The sequence below is a fragment of the Pleurodeles waltl genome, chromosome 5 (genome assembly GCF_031143425.1).
Source record: "Pleurodeles waltl isolate 20211129_DDA chromosome 5, aPleWal1.hap1.20221129, whole genome shotgun sequence".
Classification (NCBI taxonomy): Eukaryota; Metazoa; Chordata; class Amphibia; order Caudata; family Salamandridae; genus Pleurodeles; species Pleurodeles waltl.
Genome location: NC_090444.1, coordinates 1,076,864,043 through 1,076,883,495, shown reverse-complemented (window position 1 = coordinate 1,076,883,495; position 19,453 = coordinate 1,076,864,043). Strand labels below are relative to the sequence as shown.

Genomic DNA, 19,453 nt, shown 5'->3' with positions numbered 1-19,453 from the left:
TGACTGGGCAGATGAAGTCTCCGACGGCTTCCACACCCCTACTACAACGCGTCTGCAGCAAACTCATTGGTGGCTTTCACAGCGTTCAAAGAGCTGTAGTACGAAGCACGATACAGTGATGAGTGACTCTGAGGTTCATTCACTCTTCCCACTGCTTTGTTCAAAATGCCCATGTGGGAGTCTGTCACTTGCAAAATGCCTCCGGTTTAAAATAAAATCTACACTTACGTCTGCAGTGGTTTATGGCTATTCCCTCTATCCACGAAGCCAAGATTAATAGATGCAAACATCATCAAAAGGCTCCAAACTCTTGACTTACATATTTTTATACCATAGACTAATAAAGAAGATTTTTTTTTTTTTACCAGCAAGAAGAACTGTTATTTTTGGCGGATTGTGCGCCATGAAGCTCCTAACCAACCAAGTGGATGGAGTGGGAAGAAATATAGTTATAAAGTTTCCAATTAAGTTATCTTTCATCTGTTCACAGCTGGAATTATAAGTGTATTATTGATTGCAATGTGGTCGTTTGACAGCACAGACAAATGGGAGTGTTGGTGAAAAGTCAACCAAATGAGTTAAATGCTCAGATAGAGGCTGGCCTTGAGTTTCGCAACAGGCTCACCCATGGTTGAATTTAGGGTTGGTGCCCAACGGCAACACTATACTCATCAAGTCCAGCAGCTGTTCTTACCACCAAACAATTATCCAGTAGAATACAATGTGGCCACAGAAGTATGGTCAAGTACACAAGTGGCATCTCAAGCTGAAATCTAAGTACTGAGACAGTTTCAGAAAAGTACCCAAATTCATAAAGCGCTCGACCATAATGCTGTTGCTTTATGTAAAAAACCTCAGAAACTCTGTCTTTTGGAAAGTTGACTTTTATAAAGAGGAGCCAATTTCCTGGTGAATAGCACTGCTTTGCAAACTTTAGGAAAAGACTAAGAAACTAAATCAGAAGGACACAGGGCCTGTTCTCCATCAAAGGCAACACTAAGATTTCATTAGGGGAGACATGCGCCTTTGCATGCATTCACAAGACATCACAATAGGTATCTTGATATCTCTGTTTCTGAGGGTTGGCAGTGAAGTCATCCACAAGCGTTTGTGATGCAGCCTCTACCACTATTCTCTACCAGTCTGGCATTCGTACTGTAGGTGGTTCAGTGAGTGGAAACCTGCATACTTTGTGGGTTAAGCAAGTTATTTGCTTGTAATTGTGGATTACCAATACTTTTTTTGTGTAAACAGGCTGTCTCTTTGCTCTCACTTCCCCCCCTTGACTGCTAGGTCATAGTCTACTTTTGCCATGTGTATACTGGGTCGGAGCCATCAAAAGAGCCATTTGAGTCATTGAGAAGAGGTGGGACCTAGTGCTAGAAAAGTTAGAGACTGGAAAGGAACCATGTGTAAAACTGAGTGGCATTTGCCCCTTCCTGTGACGTACAGAAGGAGAAACCCTATTTTGTGTAAATTTGCACTTAACCAGAAAGTGCCAGTTTTAATGGTGGTCATGTGTATAAACAATAAAGCTTCAATGATAGGTTATTGGCATGTTACTTTGTTTTTTTCACAAGCAGTCCTACTGTTTTACTCCTTAGTTGTGTTCATAAGTGGTTGAAGCAGGTGTAAGTCCACCCATAGGTAATGTTCCATTATTCAATGGGTAGTAAATTAAGCATATCCCACAGTCAGCCATTTTTGGCATTAAATAACATTACATCTGGGATATCTGGTGTAGTTTAGCAGTTTTATGTAATAGAAAATACGATTAGCAACCACCAACTATTTAATGTGAGGAAGCTACTGAACAAAGCTGATTGTCACTAGTGGCTTAAAAAGGTTTATGTTTGTTTTCAGGAAAGCACACTAATAAACGAGCCGCATAATATGAAAACTGACACTCCTTTAGAGTTATGCTCTAAATTCTGGAGTAATACCTAGACATATTAATGTATGTACACACGCATGTGTGTGAGAACCTAGTTAGCGAACAACAGGTTACTTTACTATGTTACTGCACCTAAAGTCCGGAGGAATGACTATTCAGGTGCCAAACTAAAAGCAATGACGTGCATAAAGTGTGCAACCGGTATTACCTCTTTTATCTGCACTTGTCTTTTCTTGCATTTCCTAACGTTAACAAGTCTCGAAAGTTCGTGATGTGATGCAACATTACAATACCGCCCAAACTGTGCTGTGTTTGCATATCCCTAGGCTACAGCCAAGCATCTGACTGTTGTGTGGCTGACTGGTAGTACGTTCTGCATGCAGGAATTCAAATATTTAACCCTGTGCACATTAATTTATTTGGACTTTAACTGCTCTCATCACCCGCTAGTGTGCCGTTAGGCCTGCTCTCCATTGTTTTTAGTGAACGTGTCCCTGTCACACACTCCACACCCACATTTTAAGGAGAGGTTTTAGACAAACGCTTTCTCGGAACCCATTGTCCAGTCTGCAGCCCACTGATTTGCCACTTTTTTCACTACTGCAATGTAAAAACTCAACCGTGTGGTTAAAGGTCACACGAAAATGATTCCCCGATTACCTTTCCAGACCATGTTGGTGGCATTGTTATAATACAAGTTGGTATTGAAAATGAGAACTTCATGGCTTGGCAAATGAGGTGGGCGCATTTCTCTTTGTTTCAATTTAAGTCAGAGCCCTGCTCGACACACCGAGTGCCTCTTCAGTGAGATTTAGCGACAGGTTGGGCTCTTCTATACTGGTGCATTCAGTGCTGCTGTCCAGCTCCACAGCTCCTCTAGTGATCCCCTAAAGATGTGCCTCTTACAGGGTAGTTACGTAGTATTGGACCCTTATGACTCTTCAGTGACCACTAGTAATGGCATGTTCTACTTCACACTGGCATGTGCAGTGTTTCTCCCTGATTGTACAACATCTAGCCCCTCGGTAGCAGTGCGTCCTCAAACCGCCAGGCTGGGTGCCTTTCCCGGCACTGCATATGGTCACAGTCTGGGGTACGGCACCCTGGTACATAGTGCTGGTACTATTTTTCAGATGCCTGCACAGTTACTTTAAACTAGTAAGCACAAGATGTGCGTGAACACTTGGGTATGTCTACTGTAGTGTCTGTTCAAGGACTGCATCTAAGATAAGGAAAGGGGCTTTTGAGTAGTAGTCACCAAAACACTGTCTTCATTGCAAACCGCCTCGTTGATCATGTAATGGAAAGTAGCTCAAAAACCTTTTGTGGGTAAGGGATGTCACACATTATAGAATGGATGTGTGTATGTTCGTCTAAAAACATAGTTGACGGAGCTCGTGAACTTGGTTGGAGCTTCATGCAGGAGCTTCATATTGTACCTTGAATGATCTCAGTGTGAGGACATGCTACTGTGATTAGGGTCAGTCCTTCCACTGCAATGCACTTCTTTATATAGGCGTCATCAGAAAGATATAGGCTATGTTAGCAGTTTGCTGATAGGTGACATGCGCCAGTTCTAGCTGCGCCTCCGCATTTTAGCACCTAATGGAATGTTTGATGGCATAATTTAAGGATTATATGAAATATCGTACACTGTAACATAGATACACTAAAACTTGGTCAGCCAATCATTTGTTTCTTTGAATGTGTTAGCCGTGTTTTTTTAACTCTGTACTGAGACGGGTGATCAAGCTGGGCATCTGGATTTCTCAAATCCCTGCTCATTTGGAAGGGAAATATGATAAGTCCAGGAGGAGCTCAAGTGCAGGGGTTTGTCAGCCATTTGGGCCATGCTTTGCTCACCTGTGCAATGTTACAAGGTTTACTTCACTTGAGAAACTTTCTGTGCCTCGTACACTCAGAGTTAAGTCACTGAAGTTGGCTACACACCAGTGGCATAGCAAATGCTCTATGGGACCTAATGCAAGCAGTTAAAATTGGCTTGTGTATCCTTGCCCCAAGGCTGAATGGGGTTACATTGGGCCCCTCACACCCATGGCCCCTGTGCCGCTGAACCTCCTGCAGTAATGATAGTCTCAACCCTGCTGCTGACCGCCTCTCACTGCACTCACGTGCGAAAGGAACGTGTACATGCTGCAGGGCACATGAACCTTGGTTAAGTACCCGGAGTTTTTTTTTTTTTAATGTATAGATGCTGGATACCTGTGACGTTGGTCACATCTTCCATAAGTGCACACATTCATCAATGGACTATGAGAATGCTTGTAAATAAGTCGGTTCATGGCAGATTCTGTTTCAGGACAGTAACCTCCTCAGTTCTGTGGGCCTGTATCCCCGCTGCACCATCTGACAGAAATAAGGACAATTTTCATCATTGCGTGGCAGGTGTGGCCTGCTCAGTGGGGGGTTCATTTTGGCCAGCATGCACATAGTGTCTCAGTAGGCAGTATGTACCACCTTCTTGTGTTCATAGTAATGCCTGCAAGGATCAGTTCTGACTCTCCCGGCCTGGTTCATCCCACTTCCACCAACCACGAGCTGTATAATGTGTGTGGAATGTGCACTGTGTACTTGCAATAGCAACGAATCTGTTTGCGAACATAGGCAAAATCATGGCATACCCCAAACACACCTGTTGTGCAAATGTTCAATCTGCAGCTGTAGGCAGCCCCCCCCCCCCTGCACATCTCTAATTGCACAAAGGTTATTGCTGCAAATATACATTTGCACAATGCGCGCATTTGATTCAGCTCAGTCCTTGGGTTTCTTGATCGTTTACACTCGGAGGGGTAGGTGGAGGCACTGGCCACGCACATGGGCAATGGCAGTGGCCTCTTTCCCACATCTCTCCTCTTAAGCATCTTGTAGAAAAATAAAATCAGACTGGCTCATTTGTTTTTATAAACTGCGAAAATGGCGGCTGTGACATTTCCAATGATCGCGGGAAATCGTCTGTGATGGCTTATAGCAACAATAAAGACGAGGCAGCGTGTGCACACGTGCTGCGAGGCTATAACATAGAAAGAGTGACTTCATTTGATTAAAAAATAAAAATAAAAAAAACAGGATATCGGGAGAATTTACCTCTGAAGGGGCCTGCATGCGGGTATTTGCTTGAAAACTGCCCCCCTTAAAGTTCAGTTAAGCTGTTAGCAAATGTTGCCTAGAAGTTGGTTTTCTAATAAACATTGAACTGCCTGAAATAAGGCGAAATGCCCGACCGACAAATATGTGGATCATGGAAGTCTTCTCCATACAAGCAGATTATTTTTGTCAGACCTGGATCCGGGGGGCAAAAGCAGCCCTGCAAAAATGTCCCAACAGACCTGCTCCCTTTGTCTCCTTGCGCAATATCTCTTCTATCCAATAATTCTCTTACTCTCCTCTCTCTGAGTTTTTTTCCCTCCAACTTCCCTCTCCCCCTCTCTCTTCAAACCTCCCTTTGCTTCTTATTTTCAACCTTGGGGAGCTGAGGAAAGTGACAGAGGCAGAAGGGGCAGCCCTGGCCTTTCAAAACCAGTCTCCAATGACTCCAGCCCACAAGGGAAGTGGGTAAATAAAAAGCCTGTCCAACCCTGATTTTTATTACACATACTTGAACTTAGGTAGGCTACTCATAGACGTTTTACAATCCTGAGTCACAAAGCTTTTTTTCACTTTCTAGGTAAGAACTACTGGCTGGAAAATGGCCGAAGCTCTGCATTTACATCTGACAGTTGATTCGCAAAGCCACTTTTACATGCAGGGGTGTCACTCATAGGTATTGTCATATGCCGGCAGATAATGCTCATTCATAATTGCTACCTAGAAGAGTAGAAGCCTTTGGAGTGTCAGACTGGTGATTAGGATAAAGCAGTGCAAATAGGTGAAGACACTCAAAGTCATAGCTTTGGGGATATTTCCAAGTATGTACTTTGCCTTACGACCGCTACCTGCCCTTTTAAACTTTGGGCCATATTTAGTTTGGCTAATGGGTACTCTGTCACAAATGTGATGGATATCCTGCCCGCCTAAGTGTGTTTATATATATATATATATTTCAGCTCCATCTTGCTACCCACCGCCGTGTCCAAACCGGAGGGCGTGTCAGCTTCACCGCAGAGCCATCACTGTCCGCTCCGTCTCCATACCACTCTCGCTTTCACTTCAGCAAGAACACAGACACCAGAGAGACTACTGCTGTGCTACATTGCACACCCACCAGCTGGGCATCTTTCCATAGAAAGAGCTTTTTTTTTTTTAACTTGCCTATATCTCTGGCACCATTTGACTAATCCTCACAAAATTTCCCCCAAAAAAGTGTGCTGGTCAGTCGTGTTGCACATGTGAAGTTTCAGGGTGACCTGTCAAGCGGGGCCCAAGAAAAAGGGGAGAGTCAAAAAAGTTGCATTTGCCATGTTAATTCCCATAGGTCCTTTAGACACGACTAAAGCCCAAACCGCTGGATGGAATGACATGAAATTTGGCAGAAAGGTAGGTTTTGGTACGCAGATTACGCTTTTGCATATTTAGTATAAGTCCATTCAGTATTTTGCAAGAAATTAAAGAAAATCCCCATTTGTATATCTGAGGTAGTGAATAATTCGCAAACGTATGTGAATTTTGACAGATGCGAGCGCGAATAGAAGCGGTGTAATTGGCTGGCCACAACCTGAACAGAAAGTTGCAGCCATCATTTTAAAGTCCCGGGACACAGTCCCTGGGGCTGAAAAACAAAATGAAAAGTAGCATAAGGGGCCAGGGTGAAGGTACCGTGACCCCAAGAGTGTCATATAGGGGTGTTTGAGGGTCAAATTATGGATTTGAAATAATTTTTCTTCACCACGCTCGATATTTGCGTATAATCGAGATTAATCGCGAATAAGCAAAATGTTTTAAAAATAATCACACTCATTCATACACAAATTCTTTCACTTATACATGCACTCAGACTTGTGTGCCCACTCGCACACCCTCTGACACTCATGCATCCACTCACAAACCTACTCAGGCCCTCATGCTCCCACTCAGACACTGATGCACCCACTCACAAACCCACTCAGACACCAACGAACCCACTCACAGATCCATTCAGGCCCTCATGCACCCACTCACTGACCCACTCAGACACTCAACCATCCACTCATAGAACCACTCAGACACTCATGAACCCATTCACAAACTCACTCAGACCCTCATGCACACACTCAGAGCCATTCAGACACTGATGCACCCACCCACAGATCCACTCAGACCCTAACGCACCCAGTCACAGACCCACTAACACCCTAACTCACCCAGTCACAGACCCATTCACTCATGCACCCACTCGCTGACTCATTTAGACCCTCATGCACCCACTCACAAACCCACTTAGACACTGATACACCAACACAGACCCACTCGAACACTGAAGCACCCACTCACAGACCCACTCAGATACTGATGCACCCACGCACAGACCCACTCAGACCCTAATACACCCAGTCATAAACCCACTCAGACACTCACAGACCCATTCAGACCCTCATGCATTCACTAGCGGACCCACTCAGACCCTCAAGCATCCACTTTCACACCCAGACAAATACAGTCACACCCAGAGACACCCTCACACACCTATTCTCACATGAAAAGAGAAAGACTGTTCAGCTGTGCATGGTGCAGGCTTGAATGGTTATGGGGGTTGGACGCAGAGCCTAGCCACCCGCCAGGCCCTGCAGCCAACCCCCTCTGGGCATGGCCAAAGGCCCTGCGCAGCACAAAGTTGGGTGGTTAAAGGGGTTGACACGCTTGGCCGTCCGCAGTGTGGGGTTGAAGGCCTTGGGTTAGTATTGAAAATTACTTTGTTTAATGTTTTTTTTTTTTAACTAGAAATTCACTGAAAAAAACAAATGGAACAGGGACATTCTCGTTAGGAAATAGAATTAAAAAAAGAAAACCTAGAAATTCAATTAAAAAAACAAAGGTTGCAGGACATTATAGTTAGGCTCACATTTTAAATGTACAAATCTATTGAAAGTCTCCTGTTATTGTTAATTATCTCAAGTAACTTAAATTTGTGCCCTAAGGTAACTATAACTCATGCCATGTCATGCACTGCTAATTTCTCTACAAATTACGGCACTCATGACATCTTCGATAACATCATTGATAATTTCAATGTAGTATTTGCAGTAAAATTTTTGACAAAAAAACTGTGCATGGCGGGGGCATGAGGGGAAAAGACCACCAATAGATCTATGGGAAATCAGAGGGTGACTGTAAAGTTGATCTTATCATTTTTCTCCTGGAAAAAGAAGACTACATTTGAGAAAAGATTTCAAGAGGGTTGGATGATATTCTTTGAGGCTTAGGGGTCACAAAGATTGTTTCCAATAGAAAAAATAACAGGAGAAGTTGTTAGCAGATTAAGGGGGTCATTATGATCCCGGCGTTTGTCGTTAATGTGGCGGTAGTACTGCCTACAGGCTAGCGGTACTTACCACCACATTATGGCATTGGCGGGTTGACTGAAGCCAACCCGCCAATGTACCACTTCGACTGCCATGGTGATAGCAGCTGCCGGGCTGGAGATAACCATCTCGGGATTATGACCCTGCCTACCGCCATAGTTTTCGTGGCATTCGTAACACCACGAAGACCATGGCGGTAGGCCCTATTAGTGACAGGGAATTCCTTTCCTGTCACTGATAGGAGGCCTCACCCCCCACCTCTCCAGACAACCCCCACCCCCTACCTCTCCAGACACCGCCCACACTCCTCTACCTCTCGACACTCCCCGCCCCTTTTACATCCACCCCCCCAATCCCACACACAGACATGCAGACACACTCATTCACACATACATACGTGCATGCATTCTTCCATTCACACACATCCGCCCACACTTCAAAACATGCATGCACACGCATGCCTATTTCCATACATACATGCACTCACACTTCCATACATTCATGCAAGCAATCAACACTAAACACACACCCGTATTCACACACACACACTCACACGTATATGCACATCCCACTACACACACACACACACACCTCCCACCCCTGCCGGAGACCCGACTTACCTGTATCCAAGGAGTCTTCCTGCAGGAGATGGGATGGGGCGCTGCTACCACTAGCAGCACTCGCCAGCAGAACACCGCCAGGCCATATTATTTGTCATAATACGGCTGGCGGTGGGCTACTGGCATGGCGCTGCTGGTCGTAGCAGCGCCACTTTACCGCCATCAGCCAGTATGGCTACAGGTGGCTTTCCGCCCTTCTTGTTGCAGAAATCCGTCTGTGGTCATAATATGGCATGTAATCACAAAAGGTGTGGGGTAGTAGGAACAGAGGGTAAGACTGGGTTAGTCTTTAACCAGTGCCTGGTTGCATTAGGTTGCTTGATAGGGGGTGCTGTGTTGCCCTACAGGAGTAGCGGGGGATTTTCCTTTACGGATTAGGTGGTCTCACACACATAATAGTGTCTTGCTTCATCATATGACCACCTAGCCCCACCTAAGTAAGATGATACTACTCAGGCGGACTCGACCTCTGGTTAAAAGAACCAGAGGGAGTGCTGAAATTGAATTGACTGAATAGTTACAGTGATCCAGAGGGGGTGAATAATAAAATTACCTAACATGTCACCGGTGGCTCTTGTTAGTTTTAATGGTGGTGCATGTTGGTAAGACTAAAACTAAGGGGGAAGGCTCGTTAGAGGATAATGTCTCTTGGAGTCTAAAAGGGGTTGAACATGACCAACATGTTTCTGCCCTCACTAAGTGCTGGTAGGTCAGGGGCATTCGTCAGGGTCGGAGCACCTGTAATAAGTACGGTGCTCAAAGTGAAAGTGTGTGTCCTACCTGAACAGGTAGTTCACGGTGGGGTAGGCCTATAGTAAATGATAACCCGGTAGGCAACCCGGCAGTCTCCTTTCTCGACCTACTAATAACTGAGAGAAATGGCTCCCTTATAACAGAAGTGTATTACAAGCCCACTGATAGGAACACTCTCCTCCAGTTTCAGAGCTTTCATCCACGCTCCCTCAGGGAAAACCTCCCAGTGGGGCAATACCTCCGCCTTAGACGGAACTGTACGGAACTAACGGACTACAAAAAGCATGCTCAGCTACTTAGTGGCAAACTTCGAGCAAGAGGATACCCGGATCACCTATTGAGGAGAGCAGATAAACGGGCCCGTGTGAGCCCCAGAGAGACTCTACTGCACCCAAGCAGTCGAAGCAGTAAGGGGAACCCCTTGATCTGTGTGACCACATTCAACCCAGCGTCCAACATGATCAAAAAGATAATAAATGAAGACTGGAAAATCCTCACCTCTGGTGGTCTCCCTTTTGAGATCCCCATGAATGCCTACAGAAAGGCAAAAAGCATCCGGGATATGATCGTGCACACCCGCCCTCGGATAAATCCCACCACAAGCAGACAGAAGACCCTCTGGGACCTTCCCCCTCCCAAAGGACATTACCCTTGCAGCAATTGCAGTGTTTGCACCTTTACTAAGAAAACCCTCACACTTGACTTGGGATTACAAACACCCTGGGAGCTTAGGCAACTAACGATTTTAAAGCATTAATGAAGGTAGTAGAATTAATTTTGGACCTTTTTCTAAGAGAAACACTTTTGAAAGCTGGAGGATGTACTCTGACGCTTAAGGAATATAAGCGTGAAGTCAAAGGCAAAACGGGATGTCCAGTTTTGAGCGAGAATATGGGATGTAGAGATTTTTGAAAAATTGGTGAAAATCAAGTTGACAGTGTCTACCTTTTTAGGTGGGCAAAGGACCAGCTGATAAAAACTGAGGGAAGCAAGAGCACTCTCAAGGGCCTCTGTGTCCAGCCAGGCTGATCATTTTAGATCTACCTCAATGTTCCCTGCAGTGGAGACGTTGGTGGCTTCAGGGATGTAGTGGTCCTTCAAGTCCATAAGATAGGAAGCCCAGGTGCTTCTGGATGCGACCTGGAAGCTCATTTTCCAGCAGTGCTACTGTGGAATGGAACAGGAAGCTAAACAATGATGAGAAACAATACAAAATACAATAAGTAAAACAGTGTACTGAAGTACAGTTAAGATAAGCTAAAGTAAGCATGATGGGGATTCAAAGCCTGGCACCACCAAATATCAGGGAAAGTAGAAGCAGTAAAGTAATCCAAGACAAAGGGACTGATTTAGAGTTTGGCAGACGGGTTACTCCGTCACAAACGTGACACATATCCCGTCCGCCATATTACGATTCCCATTGGCTCTAATGGGATCGTAATACGCGGACAGAGTATTCATCACGTTTGTGATGGAACAACTCACTCCGCCAAACTCTAAATCAGCCCCAAAGTAGTAAAGTTCTGTAAATTGACTCCAGTTAGTGAAATCGCCTACAGGCAATCGTTAACAGAAACTGAATTAGCGTGCAAAGAAAAAAGTGAAAATATCACCAATTTTCTAGCCCTATTCAGATGGACTCGGGGGCAATGGAGACTTTACAGGTTTATGGTGAGAATAACAGACATAGAAGAAATCTATGTGAATACCACACATTCGCATGCATGTCTTCCACAGCTCAGAGAGAACGTACTCGCATGCCTGGGAGTTTTGTGACGTCGAAGAACAGTCGTAATTGCCAGTGCCTCTCTGACTCTCGCATGAGTAAAAACGGAGCCATAATAAGTATATTTGTGATGAAAATCCACGCAGCAATGCTGCGTTTGGCTTTAATGGCATGTTTGCGATAACAGCTCCCCTTCGTTTGCTGAATCCCATTAAGCCCTCTATTTATGAAGCATAGCGTTTGTCCTCCCCGAGTAATTAAGTAACCCTGAGCTCCCACCACGAGATGTCCGAGTCTACCTGCCGCGCAATTTAAGAAACCGTTGGACACATCTCGCGCGGAAATAACCCTTTTACGATTCCCTAGGAGGTATTTATCATGTAAAATGAGGTTTTCCTAAAATGGAAGGCGCACTCTGAAATCAATTACATTTCAGAATCAAGTGCCGGAACACTGTGCGGCTTGGTACTGTGCGCTGTTTGGATGCCAGTCAGACTTTTTATTTAAGCGTGAATCCGAAGTCGTGGGTCTGTTGTGTTTTTTTTTTTTTCTTTTCAGTTTTCATCCTTGTTCCCTTTAATTTGTAGGCTTAGGCTGCATTGGTGTAAACCCTACGCATCTTGGGCGATTGTGTTTGATGGATTAATGTGCGCTCCTCAGAGACAAATGTTTCGTTGTTACTCTTGCAGCACTCCTATTTTACAAGACAGTGGCGTAAACATTGAGACACGGGCTCTAGTGCAAGGAAAGAAGTGGGCCCCTTACTGCTGTTTAAAATGTAAACCACAGCAAAAGTGGCTTAGTGGGGCCTCTGGGCTCCAGTGGAACTGCACCTGCCCTACCAATGGAAGCTTCGCAGCTGAGTAAATTCCTCCTACCCATAACAAATCTTTGTGATTTGGGACCACAGAGTACAAGTGGAAGTGTTAGTTCACTGGCATTAATGCCATATTTGTTAATTTAATAATTTATGCATGTTATTTGTTAAGTGTGCTGGTCTGCAAAGAAGTCCAGATACTAGAGATTGTAATTTTTCTACAAGAGCAATATAAATGGCACTGACATGCGTGGCAGGACTTTTTATGTATGTTTGTAATGGTGCATGCAATATAGGCCTGATAGCATGTAGCTCAATATTTTTAGATTGAGCATAACCGGGCGCAAACGCTGCTTTTCGACCTGTTGCAATCTATTTTGTGGTCTTTAGCCACGCCTATCTCACACCCATCATTTTCATTCGTTCCTGCGCCTGCCTTTAAAAAATCACTTGATGTCATTGGTAAATGCTTTACGTTTGTCCCGCCTTGAGGCCGTTTTCTTACGCCTTGCAAACTGACCCTGTTACATGGATTATTGCACAGTCGGCCATAAACATTAGTGTGTGCGCATTTCTTTTCTCTTTTGTCTCTCCCCTTCTCACTCCATGGCAGCCTTGACACTTTGAATTTCTAATACATCATTTATGTCCTTTGTTTTTATTATACTAAGCAGTGCTCTCTCGCTCTCTCTCTCTCCCCTTCCTGACACTACCCAAATGCTGCTTTCTCATACCGTGCACAATATACCTGCTTTTCACACTGACTGCAACACCTGCAAGCCAGATTTGCCTGCGGAAATATACAGCATATTCTCAAGACGGCAACCCTTGGACTAAGCCAATGGAGCCACCTACCAAAGTGGAAATTTACAGCTGCTTGCTTGTTTTTTATTATCTTGCCTCACACTATTTTAATTCACTGTTTCCCCACTTGTTCACGTTCGGCTCTGTGTTCATAAGTATTTGTGTTTTTGGTTTACTCTGGGCACCCTTTTCATAAAACAAAGGCATGCAATGGCTTCATTTTCCACACCCCTACCAGGCTTGTTGATTGAGGAAGTAGATATATGACCCAGCACAGAAGGGAGGGGTAAGCGTTTGGCTTCCATTTCAGAAATAGGAACCTAGATTTTCGTGATGTAGCTTTTACCAAGTAATTTCCATGCTCTCCTGCGAGTTGGTGTTGCACAGTTTTCTCATGAGTGAATGCTCCATGTTGTCCCACAGGTTGAAGCAGATGAGCACATCTTAGTTTTGACTATCTCGGAATCCTGTTGCGCTGCCTGTGACTGCACTGTCTGATTTTTCGATAGCAGAAAGAAACGTGGTGACCCCACTAGAAGCCTTACTCCATTTTTGTTATATATCTAACAGACATTGCTCACATACTTTAAGACTGAACAGTGGTGCTGGGGCAATTAAGTGCTCTATTCCACTTCCAAGAGGTAATGCACTGTGGAAGGGATTTTATTCTAGTGGGTGTTGGCCCTTGATTTGTTCCTCCCTTGGAAAAATAACCAATAACTGTTACTTTCCCCTTTATACTCCAAGTTTATCAATTGTCAGTTAGCAGCTGATGGTAAAGGTACAATGTTATTGTTTTTTGTGCTGTGCTTGTATTACCTCACTGCTGCAATATCACATCAGATTAGCGGTTGCACTACAAAATTGGGCAGTAACTTCGTCACTCTTTGTTTTCCTGTTTTGACCTACCTTTAAGTGAACGTTTTGCTCAGTGCATTGTTCTGCAACCCTTATACCGAGCCCGTGTTAATCTCCATACATGTGTCCGGATTTAGGGCACATTTGACACCTCTTTGCATGCCACTCTTTTTGGAATTCCAGCACTTTGTTGTCCGTATATCAACTGTAAGTTGTCTTACACATTCACCGCAGAACCTTCCAAGAATTATGACAGGAGCTTTTTGTTCCATGGTAGAAGAGTTTTCACACTGTCTCCAAAATTGATGTTTGGTAAATAGTAATTCTCTGTGAGTTTGATGATGGGATGACAGATGTTATCATTTTATACCTGTTTTGCTCTTTACAGACTCAGCTTTGTTTTTCTTGGGCTGGGGGATGGCTACAAAGGGTAGAAAGCTAAGGGACTATTTTTACACATTTGTGTTTTCAGTCACAACTTCTACCCTCAGTGCCCTGCATTCATACCATCAGGTGGAAGCAGATCATGTTATAACTATATTCGGATAGTGCTGTTGTTGCTACCCATAGAAAGGCTATGGTCCCGGAGTTTATTTCACACCTTGTTGATGTCACAAGTAAGTAGCGACTTTTGAAAGTTCTTTTGCTGATGCAATGAAAGTTTTTGACAAGATATGTCTTCATTGTTTGTAGTCATTGTTATACCTGACCTGCCTCCCTAGAATTTTGTGGCAGAGAGGACCAAATTATGCGGCAGAGTTGACCAATTTACATGGCAAGAAAAGTCCAGTTATGCATTTACAGCGCCAATAGCTCTAAATCAAGCAAATACGGGACCTATTGCATTGCAAAAGGTTGTTTACCATTGCTTTTGGATTGAGATATAATGCTTGCAAGGTGCAAGTGAAAGAAAGCAGACTAGCTTGTCTTCGTTTTTTTCTTGCTACTAAAGGTGTGCCTTGATTGCAATATTTTTCCAGCCCATTGTTTAGGGCACACATTATTTGTAAGTGAGGCAGCTGAAGAGATAGCTATGAGGGGGATGACCTTGTGTGTTCTGTCGTGTAGGAAGAAGGAATATGTTGCCACATATACCTTTTGAACAAGAAGTATTGTTCAAATATCTTGTATGATGGTACCAGAGCAAGGCATGAGCTAAGCACTCTCTCTCCATAGAGCACCATGCCTAGAAACAGTGTAAGATATTCGTATACGGACGGTCTTAAACACATGGACCAGTTGCTGGAAAAATAATTAAACCATGGAATTATGTCCTCAAGCCTGAAGGCACCCTTAGGTAGACAGCCATGTTATGTTATGTTATGTTTAGCAATACTTGGAGTATTAGCATGTTAGCTAATTCAGACTTACTCAGCCATACTGTTATAAGGTTACTTTCAGCCAATTGTCATAAAACTAGTAGGAAAGGGATGTGGCACGTTTGACCTTTGTCCTAATCTGTATAATTGTTGCTGAGTTGCTTATAGTATTTATAGTTACTCTCATGCAGTGCTTCATAAATGGTGGGTCACATCACCAGTGGTGGGTTGCAAGCTGATTTTTTATGGGACATGAAAGTCCAAGCGATTAAATAAAGATGCCTTTAAATTCTGTATTTATCTTGTCACATTTGCTGCCCTTCAAAGGCAGAGGTCAAATGTCAGGCTGTGTCTTCCGACTAATTGCTACTTATGTTTTTTAATACAAGGATTGATATTTAGAAACTCCTCTCACTTTGCAGTCAGAGAAAGAAAAGTAAAGCGTATTGTGTGACACCCTTGCTTGGGTACAGGGAGTGTGTAAGGAAAGGCTGTAGGGTGCCATTTTTTTGTAACACACAACAAAATGTAAATACTTGTAAACAAACTGTACACTTAGGAAAGTAAAAATGAAGCACGTTTTTTGTAATTATTTAGTGTTATGAAACAAAGATTTTTATGGGATCAAAAAAAAATCAAGACTCTTGGTGGTGTAAAAATAATGAATATTCCCTGAAACCCAATTTCCACACATCATCGTTTGTCGTGTGTGCAATATGATTTTATCAGGAAAAATGTATGTTGATGCAAATGTAGAGTCCAATTCAATGGAAAATGTGCTGTCTACAAATGACAGTGCACTACTACACAATGCTTTGCTACAGTTTAATAAAAAAATACCCACTTCCCGGTCATTAAAGCTCGGAGGATTACCAAAGTTGGCCATTCTAAAAATTTGGTTGTGGTTCTCAAACATTTGGGGAGCATTGCTCTAATGCACATGATTTTTAGACATAGACATGGTCATTTAGTGGAAGACTAACTATTGTGTGCATACTGATGTAAGGGCTAGAGGCGATGAGTCTATGTAGCTACCTTTGATTAAGAGGCACTCTAACAGGTTTATCTGACTCTAAACAGCCAACTCTACCCTAGCTTAACTCAGTTTTGGCTTAGTGAGAGACCTTCCAGAAATCCTTTTCCGTAAAAAGGGTATATATACTTTTGGGGCTTAGAGGATGTACCAAGTGCGACCCTTAATACATTTGGGTAATCCAACATGGTGCCAGCCATGAGTCCAGTACACCAAAACTATACTGTATACACAAGGAAACTTGAGACATCAGCAGGTATTTTATGATCCTCCACTGTAGTAGAGAAGTTCCAGGTTAGTTGATTGTTTATTGTTACAAAAGATCTGCCAATATCGCTAGTACAAAAACTAAGTCTTTATAAACAATGGTAGGAGAAGCAGAGGAAGTAAACCTAGAAATGATGGATATTCCAGAGAAAGTTTGCCCCACACTTACTGTCCTTTGACAGCAGAGGGGGGCATCCAATTAACTGGGGAGAAATCACACTGGAGGTCGGAAAAGTACATGAGATTTCAGACCACTCAGGTACTCTCTACACAAGTGCCCATCCTTTGAAAAGAGCTACGTGGGTACAAAATATTTTGAAATACGAACCTTTTTGTAGGACAAATGATGGGGCTTTAACCTATTTGAAATATTTTGCAAAAAGCTCACCCACTGTCCCTTGTTTGTGTTTGGTGGACTTTTGTCGAGGACTCAGCAGCATTTATGTGCTTTTCGTTCCCTATATCCACTTTGTTTCTCCAGTTCTCAGATTTCCTATGAAAGGGATGATTTCCAGACTTAGCAGACTGATACATCTGAGGTATCTGCAGATGTAGGGCCATTGCACATGCTCCAACATTTTTTTGCACGTTGTGAACCTACTGGTGAGTGTTGCGTATCCTCACCACTATACCCTTACAATACCTGCTAAAGAAGGATTTGACAAGAGAGGGCATCAGTTTGGATTTTCGGGCTCCACTAGGTCATTTTCTACTCTGTGGTTTTCAGCTTTATGCTTCGTTCATTTCACATTGACAAGTGCCAAGAATGCCTAGTATGTTTTTAAGAAACATTCTTCTTAGATGAGTTTGGAAGGAGGAAAAGATTAGTACAAGCCCTATGTGTAGCAAAGTGTTTCTAACTGTTCTTTATCACAATATTCTGTTTATTATTGGAGGAATGGCATCACTCCAACGGCTAGCCATTGCTAATCCACAGATTTAGCAAATAAAAGGATAGCCCCAGGCTATCTAATTTTGTACCAGTAGCTCCATCATATCACTGACATTTTTAAAAGTATTTTGGCCCAGATCAATAGATTCATCTGGATATAGTTGACAGTGATCCTACTGTGATCGCCTCCATGTTGGTTCCCCTGCAGAGTCTTCCTCCGAGGCACTTGAAAAGAGGCACAGTTACACCATTGAGCCCTCTTTCTCTGTGCGAGGGAGTGGAGCTGTATCAGGGTTGTTTCACTAACCCCGCTCCTCTCTTGCACCCTCACACATACTTCTAATGTGAGAGGCGATCAGCTAAGAAGTACTGATGTGAAGAATGACTACATTCATCCGAAAAATTCACGATTTTTAGTGGGATTGTAGGAATCAAAGCAGTTCTCTGTTAGCCTAAAAACTGCATTTCTCCTTCTCAGGTCCAGAGAAAATGTAAAACAAAATAAATAAATTAAAAAGTCTGTAGCAATTGGGCTAGAATGATGTTTAAGATGTTTGGTAGAGACTTGAAAAAAAGATAAACGAATATCCTATGATTGTCCATTTAACAACACCTTGACCACCAGTTCTCACCTTTCAACAGACCTTGCCCTTGCCAGTGACCCTTTTCACCAGAGTTTGTTCTTCCACATTGTCATGCATCAGGAGCGCATGTGGCGGGTGCACATTCAAGTGGTCAAGCCATTATCTTGTAGCCTTGTGTAACTACTTATTCGAATCTAATAGGACATTAGATACATTTGTGGTGTCTAGTGCAAGCCTAAAAACAAGACCTAACACCACCCTTCTTTCTCTATCCCACAGTGAACTCGGGTGACGGCATCGACTACAGCCAACAGAAGCGGGAAAACATTGGCGACCTGATCCAGGAGACGCTAGAAGTCTTTGAGCGCTATGGAGGAGAAGACGCTTTCATAAACATCAAATACATGGTGCCCACCTATGAGTCATGCTTGCTAAACTAAAGATAAAAAAAACACAGAGAAACCATGTCAGAAAGTGCAGAGTTCACATGTTTCCAGAAAGCCTATCAATGTTTCTCCCTAAGATTCTTGTTATTTATGACTCCTTTCTCTACAGCTGACACAGAAGCAGCTTTTGGGCCAGCAGACTATTAGCACTTTTCAGAACAAGGCTATCTAATACATAAATGGTGACTGTTCACAAGATTACAATGGTGTACTGTCCTTATTTGTACCATGGAAGAATTGCTTCTTTATAGCAGAGCTGGTTGGCATAGGAGCCAGAATTAAACCTCCAGTTGTATAGACAATAAAACTATAATTTTCATACGCAACTACGAAATTGCTGGTCTGTGTCGGCGTGCCCTGGGGGTGATGTCAGGGGTTGTAACGAGGAGGGTTTAGGCTGACTGCTTAATAGGTGTTTGTCATGGAAGAGAAACACCAGTTCAGCCATGTCTCCCCAGCAGCTGTGCGGAATAATAATGTGCTGTGATTCACAATGAAAGTGTGCAGTGAATTCTGGCATTCGGAAAGACACCAGTCCCTTCTTTCTAGCAGGCTAAAATATCCTGAAAAAATTGTTTTTAGAGAGCTTTACCTTTTGTGTTATGTGATTTGAGCTTTCATTAAAAAAGTGTGTCAATTACAAAAATATATATGTACAACAAAAGGTGTCTTTATTTGGTTTGAGATGTTATACAGTAAGAATGCGGGGTGTTTTAATTTGTCGCTCAGTTTGAAAGTAATTAAGCATATCATAGCAACAAAAAACAAGAGGACATACGTTCTTCTATGTATAAGTAGCAATAAATCAGTGAAAATTCATTAAAAATGCAAAACACTAAACATTTGAACATTCCCTAAAACACAGTGCTTCACTGCAGCCCCAGGAGCAATCAATAACAGGTCCAGAAGTGATCTGCTCTTCCAGAAGACATACCACGAAGCCTGTCTTTCCGGAAAATTAAGCCAATCCTCAATCAATCTTCTG

General features: G+C 43.2%; 1 protein-coding gene across 1 annotated transcript in view; it reads left to right on the top strand.

The window, feature by feature from the left end:
• The window catches only part of PACRG (parkin coregulated), a 959,338-nt gene extending 940,544 nt beyond the window's left edge, over positions 1 to 18,794 (top strand). Inside the window, exon 5 of the mRNA XM_069235296.1 lies at positions 18,302 to 18,794. Within this exon, the coding sequence (XP_069091397.1) occupies positions 18,302 to 18,462 (161 nt within the window). The 3' untranslated portion in view covers positions 18,463 to 18,794. The remainder of the gene's footprint in view (positions 1 to 18,301) is intronic.
• The last annotated feature ends 659 nt before the right edge of the window (positions 18,795 to 19,453 follow it).